Source organism: Papio anubis, chromosome 5 (assembly GCF_008728515.1).
Source record: "Papio anubis isolate 15944 chromosome 5, Panubis1.0, whole genome shotgun sequence".
NCBI lineage: Eukaryota > Metazoa > Chordata > Mammalia > Primates > Cercopithecidae > Papio > Papio anubis.
The window spans coordinates 42,606,433-42,616,654 of NC_044980.1; the positions used below are offsets into that span (position 1 = coordinate 42,606,433).

Here is a 10,222-nt window from a genome sequence, read left to right on the forward strand (position 1 = left end):
GTTTGCACCTTTCTATCTTGAGATCTTACTAAACTCACTCATAATTTCTGGAAGTTTTCTTCTAGACTCTTTAAGATTTTCTCCACAGGCTCATGTTCTGCAAGTATGGATAGTTTCATTTTTTCATTTCCAATGTATATGCTTTCTTACTCCTTTTCTCACCTTATTGCACTGGCCAACAATTCCAGTACCTTGTTAAATAGAAATGGTTGGAGCGAATTTCTTGGCCTTGTTCCTGATTTCATGGGAAAAGCATTGAGTCTGTCACTGTTTCATACAATTTAACTATAGGTTTTTGTAGACGTTCTTTGCATGGTTGATGAAAATCCCTCAATTCCCACATTGCTGAGAGCTGTTTTTTAAATTTCAAATCACAAATGGATATAGATTTTCTTCAATGCTTTTTGTGCATCATTCGATAGGATTATACAGTGTTTCTCATCTAGCATAGGGTGAATTATACTGATTGACTTTTGAGTATTAAACCAGCCTTACATGTGGAATAAACCTTACATGGGCAGGGTATTGTTCTTTAACATATGTTTCTGATTTCTATTTGTTAGTATTTTGGTGAGGATTTCTGCATCTATATTTAGGAGCAATATTGGTCAGTAGTTTTCTCTTAGTGTCCTCTGTTTGCTAGGAAAATGCTGATCTCATAAAATAAGTTGGGAAGTATTCCATATTCTTTTATTTTCTAGAATAAATTGTGTAGAATTCATGTTATTTATTCTTCGAATATTAGGTAAAATTAGTGAAATAGTAAGAACCTCTGGCTTTGTTTTTTGGAAGATTTTTGACCATGAATTCAATACCTTTAATAATCACAAAAATTTTCAGATTGTTTTTCATAAGTTGGGTAGACTGGATCTTGTGGGATTAATGCACTTTATCTAATTTGTTGAAATTATGCATACAGAGTTGTTTTTAGACCATTTTAAAAAGTTACCATTGTGGGCCAGGTGGGGTGGTTCATGGCTGAAATTCTTTGGGAATTTTGGGAGTCCAAGGTGGGCAGGTCACTTGAGGCCAGGAGTTGGAGACCAGCCTGGCCAACATAGCAAAACCCCGTTTCCACTAAAAATACAAGAAAATTAGCCGGGTGTGGTGGTGCACGCCTGTAATCCCAGCTACTCAGGACGTTGAGTCACAAGAATTACTTGAACCTAGGAAGCAGAGGGTGCAGTGAGCGGAAATCATGCCAATGCACTCCAGCCTGGGTGACAATGGGAGACTTTCTCAAAACAAACAAACAAAACAAACAAACAAACAAACAAAACTTACCGTTGTGAATAGGTTGATCAACATAAAGACACTGCTAGGTAATACTTTGCCTCTCTAGATCCGCTTAAGGCTCTTCAGTCAGCACTATGTTGCAAGAAGCAACTTGTATGGACATCACTGGAGAGCTACTTTTGCTCCCAGACTTCTGAATGAGTTTAGGCACTGAAAGACACCAGCTGTACAGAGATATGGATTAATAATTTATTACTTTGTTTTGTTTCACCTGGACCTCGGGGTATTTATTTTATCTGAAGCCGAAAATAGGCTGGCTATGGTGACTCACATCTGCAACCAAAGCACGTTGGGAGGCCGAGGCAGGAGGATTACTTGAGGCCAGGAGTTCAAAACCATCTTGGGTAATAGAAAGATAACCTGTCTACACACACGCACACACACACACACACACACAGTAGCCAGGCATGGTGGCATGTACCTGTAGTCCCAGGTACTTATGAGGCTGAGAAGGGAGAATTGCATGACTCAGGATGGTTGGGGCTGCAGTGAGCTATGCTTGTGCCACTGCACTCCAGCCTGGGTGACACAGCCAGACCTTGTCTCAAAAAAAAGTGAAAAAAGAAAAAAGCCAAAAAATACTGTGGAGTGGCCTTTTCTTCAAGCATTTGCTTGCTTTCTCTAACACCACTCATTCTATTGCCCCTACTGAGCTTGAAATGATAATGCTTTCTTCAGGGGCCAGGTCTGGAGTGCTGATGCACCTATCTCAAAATGCTGTCTCAAAACTCCAACAGGGAGCACCTAACTGTACTGGGTGCAACATTGATAACACCGAGCAAACAGCAGTCCAGGACCGTGGAAACAACAGTCTCTGCGAAACCAAGGACTCTGTGACCAAGAGAAATCGCCAATTCCAGACATAGCCGGTCTTAGAGAGATGAATGGCGTCGTCATCGAAAAAACAGGGACTCGATTGTTTGTAACAGAAATACCACCACAAACCCTGGTACAGGACAGCCGACACCGAGAACCACTGGAAGTGGCTGACAGCTGCGCCCCCACGGAATAACTACCAGTCGACACAGTGCGAGTGAGAAACCGGTCACTCCATGCAAAGACCAGTACTGCCACGGAAAAGAATCTGACGTCCCCAAAAAGCGGTGCTACTAAGAGAAACGGCCGCTTTTGAAGAAAACAGCCGGGAGCGCGACTGAGAGACACTCGGCTCCCAGGAAGAACGGGCATTTGTTCCAAAACACAGCCGGATAAACCGAGAACCTTCGGAGTGGTTGCACCGAAATGGGGTCACCCAGCACCTCAGCGTCCTGGGCTCTAGCAAGCCTCACAGAAACAACCGGCAGTACTACCTCCGAGGAGCACCTAGAGCAGCAAAATTAGCAGTAATGCCATCGACGAAAGGCCAGTTAGGCGAAAAGAGTAGAGTATTTAGTTCCGGGGATTATAGGCCAGCGCTAACCAGACAGCATAAAGCTGAGGGTTGACAAACCAAAAATTAGTAACAATTCTTTTTAAAGGGCAAGTTAGCTGAAACACACACACACACACCCCGAATAAAAACAATACATTTGGGAAAATTCATCAAATGAAAACGCAAAACATAGAAAAATTGACTCTACAAAGAAGAAAATGCAAACACCTCTAAACAATGTGGTTTCACAGCTGTGATATCGCTGTCAGGCCTATATCAATATCTGCTCGGTCTCACCAGGACTTCTAAGGGACTGCAGGCACCGCTAAACCGCTACTTTCTACTCCTAAAATATCTTCTTTAACGACATGCCCGGACTTCTATATTTAAAACTCAGCGATCAGTAATGCAGTATAAGTTATTATGAAACCGAAAGTTACTGGGAATAAGGAGTCGCAGGTATGGCTATGCTAGTACTGGTTGCGACTAAATATGGACTTGCAAGAGCTAAAAAATCACATTCACAGGGGCACTTGCAATCGAAGCATGTACTTGTCACTCTAAGAAATCCCTAACCCAAGACTCGCTCAGAATATTTCAAAAGCAGAATTAAGCATCTTTATCGCAGGTGAAATAAGCCGTTACTTATTCCGCTTAAATCCGAACTTGCTATGCAGAGAAACCAGTCAGGGCTATATTCCGAGTGTAGGAGGTTTAAAACTCCCAAAAAGGCAGTCAAAGCACGCAGGGCCAAGCCGGACCTGCTGTGCCTACCGGAATTGCTAAACCCAGTTGTGGTACTATTAAGTAATTGGTAGTTCTCTTGTAAGCCACTCTAAACTGTTCCAAAGAAAAAGACACAGGAAACACTGCTGGCCCTGAGACCCATGAATAAGTAATCTTCTCAATTATTTATTTATTTTGAGACAGGGTCTCACTCTGCTGAAGGGCATTGGTCCTATCAGCTCAAGCTCACTGCAGCCTCAACCTCCTGAGCTCAACCAACCAGCCCACACCACCCTCTGGAGTAGCTGGGACTACAGGTGCACGCCACCTCCCCCGGCTAATTTTTGTATTTTTTGTAGAGACAGGCTTCACCCTCTTGCCCAGGCTGTTCTCAAACTTCTCAGCACAAGCAATCCGCATGCCTCCAACGCTAAAAGTGCTGGGATTACTGCTGTGAGCCACGCTGTCACACCAGAATAAGTAACATTAGGAACTGATAATCTGTGAAGTTATATTAATATAAGTAATTGCGTGGTCCTTCCACGAGACATAGCAATGATTGATCAAACTGTCACTCTTGAACATGAATAAAATTTCTGAGTGTAAAACTAAATGAATTCATAAACTGAAAAACAGTTGTTAAAAATAAACTTAAAAATTAAAATTAAGAAGGCGTTATAATAACATAAAAGACGTGATATAAAATTAAATGTAAACAAACAATATATTTAAAAAGGAATAATTAGAAAAATACTACAAATAAGATTTAAAAACACAACGGAAAAAAATTATAAATTTGCCAAAAAGTAAGGATTCTATACACATAAAATAGATTTCTCAAAGTTAAAGCAGATACAAGTGAAATATTTAATAAAATAAATATACGTGTTTAAAAGACAAGGAAACTGAAAGTAATAAGCGACACGACACAAGAAAGAAACATCAGGAAAAAGGAGAATTCAAAAACTGACAACCAGCAATGAAGGTCCATCTTAATGTATTTTTATTTTCTAGGTGGAGGCGCTTGGTAACTGAGCATCTTTTCAAGGAGGAGAATCCAAAAAGCCTCCTGCTGATATCTAAGGCTGCTTAGCTCCACAGATTCGTAGGCAGCACGCCCAGAGTACAGAGAACGCGGCAAAACCAACGCGAAGAATCCGCTCCAGGCAGTCTGAGAAACCCCCCGGGGGGTGGCGCCACAGATGGAGGGCAGGAGGATGGCGGCGTTCCGAAAGGCACCCGCTGTCAGAGAGGTCGGTGTCCTGCTGACTGTTCCAGGAATGGGGAGGACTGCACCAGGAAAGCTGCTGGAGCGTGAGTCTGTCGGGTTCCTCTCCCTGCCCCACCTCTTCCACGGATGCCTCTTGCTGCTTCTGTGTCCCCGGCCAACCGAACTCAGGGGACTTCGCTGTACTTGGTTCCAAGGTGCTCTGCACTCCAGGAAAGAGTCCGTTTTGCCAGTAGACTCCCGGTAGCCGCCAGCAAGGACTGGAAAGCGGTCCCAAATCACAGCTGTCCAATGAGTACTCTCCTAGTACTGGATACAAAGGGAGGGGCCACGGCCCACGATCTTCTGAACTCACAATAGGCGGAAACCCGGGCTCTGGCGCCACCTCGGCGGAATCCCAAGCCCGCTTCACACAGCCAAGAAAATGTTGCTCCATCGCTTAAGCCTCAGACCAGGAGGAAACCAACGGTTGCGCTGATCAAGGAGGGAGAGTCTTCTGCACTACCCTCAGCCTGGGTATTTATGCTCTCCAGAGCCCGTGGGTGGAGGCCAGTCAGATATCGAGAAACTCATTAGTAGCAAATGCACGAAGATTCGTAGACAAATGAAAAACGATAAAATTTTAGAGAGTACATAGAACCAAAACGAACCGTGATTCCGACAGAAAAACATAGCGAGAAAAGAAACCGAAAGGAAACAACGCTAAGCAAACCTTGCAGAGAACTAGCACTACAGAAGGCAGGTATTAAAGAGCGCTGCAAGGGCCAAGAGCCACCCGTTTTCGGGAAATGAGCGTTGCTGCCACCGGAAAACTGTCCGCTGGGGCTCTGCGCTAATAACCGTCTTGCTAACGAGAAACTGGCGCGTTGAACTTAGCAAGCGCCGGCACCTAGCGGATAGCGCTGGTATTGCCAAACAAATATTCGTTTCGGCGCCGTAGGTGGGGCTGCTAAAGAGAAAGAGCGTGCTCTTAGAAAAGAGCGGTGCTTCCACGCCTAAACAACGTGTTTGGAGGAAATGAACCAACTCTGTTTAAATGCGTCGTGCCAGGAAAATGTGTTGTGGCATTTTAATGGGTTTTAATCCGCTCAGTGTGTTTGACAGGTTTAATATGTTTTAACCCGTTCTAATGGGTTGTGACAGAAAAAGCGCCGGCTAATGGTACCACGGAGTTACTAGTGCGAACGGCGGCTGGGTGCAATCACCGTTCTGCATCGCAAAACCGGGTTCAGGAAGTTCCTGCGAGATACTAGCGGTTCTAGGAGCGACAAAGTGACAGCACTGAGAACGTAAGGACCCCGCGAACGGGAAACGTCACGTTGGGAGCAGCAACTGACAAAACGCCCAGTGGGCGCTGCTAGCAAACGTGCTGATACAAAACCGCCAGCTCCGCGTGGGAAGCGGAGTCGCCAGACAGAACCCGGAGCCCAACACCAGCGAGGCTAAGACGGAGCTCGACTCCCCAGCTCCTGAGAGAATGAAAGTCAAGAAGTACGAAGCTGAGACACTCAAAATTAGTAGGAAAAAAAAAAAAAAGTAACATTTAAATAAAAATAAAAATTTAAAATAATGAAAGTCTGAAATGCAAGTAAAAACGGAAAACACATCGGTAACACTGTCCTCAGAGCAAAATACACAAAAATAATGTGTATTTGTTAGCGAAAATTACAGAGAGAGAACCGTACAAAGAAGAAATTACAAATATGGCTAAACGATGCAATGCCTACCATTAGAATGTTTCTGTCAGATCTAAAGCCCTGCAGGTTGCTCCTGTCATAATTTCCTACGACAAACAAAAATAGCCACGGTTAAACGTGTTTAGGTGCGACTAAAAAATCGTAGTAACTGGTATATGCCGATTCGGTCCACAGGAGGAAAAAGTCGCGATGGGCGGGACTTGCTATTGTCAAAGGGAGCTCGGTAAAACCGAGAAATCGCGTTCGCCGGCCTTCCTGACTTCCCTGGGAGTTCTGAAAACACACAAGCCTAGCTAAGACGGGACTCGCTATTGCGAAACCAAACTTGGCATAAGAGCTCCCAACACCGCTAAACTGACCATCACTAAACCTTTACAAAACGAAACAAAACAAAACAAAAAACGCATTCGCTGGTACCCAGATTTCCACAGGAGTTAAACGTCTGCTGCGCAGCTAAAGCAAGGCTCACTAGTAGGAAACCGGAACTTGCTAGGACTAAGAAACTTGAGGCTGGGTTGACCCCACGGCTGTTACGATTAGAAATCCGAGGCTACCGGAGACCCGGAGCTGCTGACAAATGAGTCACAGAGTAACTTCGCCTTCCTATGGCAAAACGGTGACTTCCTACGGCCCAGATATCGCAGCCAGGGCTAGACCGGTGTTTGTCTTAAGTCAGGACTTGCTTGGGCTGAGAAATCACATTTTGGCCATTCCCCTGCTTGGACCGGGGGTGGAAATCCTGGGCACCGCGAAATGGAAACTTGCTAGGACCCAGAAGCCAAGGACGCGGGAAACCGCGGGGTCCTGCGACAGAGACGCCAGCGGCGCCGCCCCAGGACTGCGTTCTGGCGGCCGAGCCGGAACCCGTGCGGCGGCCCTGGGAAGAGACTGTGCCCGTGCAGCTCCCCTGTCGCCGGCTCCGAGGAGCCTCGGGCTCCGCCCGCCCAGCCCTGCAGCACCCGTCCCTCCGGCAACGCCAGACTCAGCGCAACTGGGCCACCGGCCACTTCCAGTCTCTCTGATCCGTGGCCTGAGGGCTGCCGCCACCGAGAAACGGAGGCACAGAGCTGCGAACAAGAGACCACCGCTCGGCGAAATGGCGGTGCCAGGAGCCTGGGAGGGAATGCAGCCAGCGACGTTGTCAAGGACAACATTCGTTTTGGCGCAACCAACGGTGCTGTCACCAAGGAACCGTCCACTCTGAGAAAAAAAGAGAAGTTCGGCCACCGAGAAACTCCGTGCAGCAAGTGCTGTGACAGCAAAACCGCCGGCTCCGCGCCGGTGGCGAGAGAGTCAACGGAAACGCCGGGTGCTGCCACCGCGACGCCGGCACCAGAGGGCCTCGGATGGAGAAAGCTCCGCACCCAGACAAGGAAACTGTGCACGGCACAGCTAGCGGTTGACACAAACAGAAAAGTGTCTGCTCTGGTCTCTGTGACAAAGCGCGGATCAAAACGAGCAACTCAGTGGAGGGAACCCCGCAGCCACTGAAAAAGTTACCCGCGTGGCTGTGGGTCCAGAGTAACACCGCGATTTCGACGACAACCTTGGGGATACGACAGAGAAACATTGGCGGCCACAGAAGTACCATCCAGCTCCGCGCAACCAGTGGTTCTGAGATTCAGAAACCACTGTCAGCTGGACTCGACTAGAAACTTCTGAAAAACTGTCGTCTCATAACAGCTTTCCTATCCATGACAGAGAGTCGCCTTTGGAGGGCACCTAACGGTGCTGAGCCCGGCCTGGGCCAGCACAAAGTGCAGAGCGGTGCCGGTGCCAAGAAACGCCGGACTTGGTGAAACCAACCTTGCGACCACCGAGTCCACTGGCTTCGCAGGACGCAATGGGCAAAGGCGCAGCGGAGAAACCGCGGGCTCGGTTCACCGATTATGCTGCTGGCGGGTGATGGTGGGGTGGGGCACCCGCAAAGTTGTGAAACCAGCGGCGCTGGGACCCAGCGATTACCTGCCCGTAGCAAATGCCTGTGCAGTTGCAAAAGACAACTTTTGGCGGAAGGAAGGTTGCAGTCAGAGAGCATCCGATAACGCTGACAAAGGAGTGGCGTTGGCAGTGAGAAACCGCTGGCGCTGGGAAAGGAACGGTGCAGCGTCCGACCAACCGCGCGCTCGGTGCCTCCAAAATGCTACCGGTTCTACCCACTCTGTCCCCCACAGGCTTAGGGAAGTCTGTTGTCCTTTTCTTTTTTCTTTTCTGGCCTACGCTGGTGCAGTGGTGTCATCTTGGCTCAGTGCAGCCTCGACTTCCTGGGATCCAGCGATCCTCCTGCCTCAGCCTCTAGAGTAGCCGAGACCACAGGTGAGTGCTACCACCCCCGTCTAATTCGTGTGTGTGTGTGTGTGTGTGTGTGTGTGTGTATTAGAGCCTGGGGTCTCGCTATGTTGCCCAGGCTGGTCTTGAACTCCTGAGCTCAAGTGATTTGCTCGCTTGGGACTCCCAAAGTGCTGGGATCACAGGCGTTGGCCACCGAGGCCGGCAGGAAGTCTGTACTGTTCTTGCATTCCACGCATTGCGTTGCGCAGTCGGAGAGTAGTCGACTTATGCCCTGAGAACCACGCAGATCCTGTTGGTCCCAGGAACAAAGTAAAAACCATTCTGGTCGCCAACAGCTTCCTACGCAGCAAACAGCCATCCAGCCTCCGTGACTGGGCTCTTCCAGGTCACCCCTAGCTCCCAGGCTCTCTTCCGGGTCCAGAACCCACAGGATCCTACAGGAGGGGCCGACAACTGCTTGCCTTCGACACTTGAAACTCTCGGTCTAAGGTTCCCTAAGAGCGTAAAAGGCACAGCGTTTTCTGACCGCAGCTTCAGGTCTCCCTCACCTGTCCCGGTACCTCTCCTGCAGGAGGGAACTCTGTGGGAACCGCTCGTTGATTCTGATGGTTAACTCTGTCAGATGTCTTTGATATTGGGCATAGGAGTTGGAAGAGGGCTGGAGAGAAAAATGAACTGCAAGACTCCAGCACAGGAGGTGGGATTGATGGCAGACGTCTGTTCCCTCTCTAAACCCAATAAACATCTCAAATTGCCATCCACTTTCCTATACCCTTGATTTGTGAAATGGATCACTGAGGCTTTCTCTGTCTTTCCGGAAATGCAAACAGCTGAATTTTCAAGAGCTTGAATTCTCTCACACTTTTCAGTCAAGAGTGGGGCTATAAACTCCTTCCTCACAGGAAATAAGGAACTGCCACGGCTTGGAAGAAAAACGTATTTTTCCCATAAGCTTTCACATTTCCCAAAAAAACACTACACATCCGGATGTAATTCCCCGCCCCCCCAAGAGATTTACAGACCCTACCAAGAGCGTTCCCACGCAAACGCATCATCTCCCAATCGCATCCTGAAGGCACCATGCAACCAATTCCATCCTTTTCTGGATGAACCTGGGCAGAGGACAGGTGCAGAGGAGCCCAGAGAAGGGCCTTGACAAGTCAGGAGACCCAATTTGGGGTCGCAATTCTCACCCACTCCCAAGGTGTTTGTTTTGATCTTCCCTTCCCACCATACTACTTCTTCTGCTACCTGGTTTCTCCCCGTATTCCAGGATCCTCCAATTGCCTTCTGGTCTTACAGACGGGAGAATAAATGAAAAATGGCATCGTTTCCACCTTAAAAGTTACAAGCACTTCACCAAAAGGAACAGCCTAGGTAGAGCCTTTTTAAAACAAATGCCCGCCCACTGCTTCACCCTCCTCATTTCCACCTCAGCAGAGCATTTTAGCAGAAAAGCTGACTTAGAGCAGTAGCTCCCTCCTGTAGTCCCAGCACTCTGGGAGGCTGAGTCAGGAGGATCTCTTTAGTCCAGAAGTTCAAGACCACCCTAAGCACAAAGTAAGACCCTTGCCTCTACAAAAAAAAAAAAAGAAAAGAAAAAAAATTGAA

The 10,222-nt window shown here is 47.8% G+C and overlaps 2 protein-coding genes across 2 annotated transcripts; one reads left to right on the top strand and one right to left on the bottom strand.

The window, feature by feature from the left end:
• Window positions 1-4,374: 4,374 nt before the first annotated feature.
• LOC103885068 (annexin-2 receptor-like) lies at window positions 4,375-7,101 on the bottom strand. Its single transcript, XM_031666150.1, has one exon. It carries the CDS (start codon window positions 5,056-5,058, stop codon window positions 4,474-4,476), a length of 585 nt encoding a protein of 194 aa, XP_031522010.1. The 5' UTR covers window positions 5,059-7,101; the 3' UTR covers window positions 4,375-4,473.
• LOC100998035 lies at window positions 6,509-9,458 on the top strand. The gene is made up of 2 exons (XM_031666817.1): window positions 6,509-6,589; window positions 7,088-9,458. Exons 1-2 carry the CDS (start codon window positions 6,509-6,511, stop codon window positions 7,808-7,810), a joined length of 804 nt encoding a protein of 267 aa, XP_031522677.1. The 3' UTR covers window positions 7,811-9,458.
• The last annotated feature ends 764 nt before the right edge of the window (window positions 9,459-10,222 follow it).

Coding starts and splice junctions, on each gene's coding strand:
- LOC103885068 (XM_031666150.1), bottom strand. CDS start 5,058: ATGGAGCAACATTTTCTTGGCTGTGTGAAGCGGGCTTGGGATTCCGCC.
- LOC100998035 (XM_031666817.1), top strand. CDS start 6,509: ATGGGCGGGACTTGCTATTGTCAAAGGGAGCTCGGTAAAACCGAGAAA. Junction 6,590..7,087: donor CCTTCCTGACTTCCCTGGGA/GTTCTGAAAACA, acceptor GAAACTTGCTAG/GACCCAGAAGCCAAGGACGC.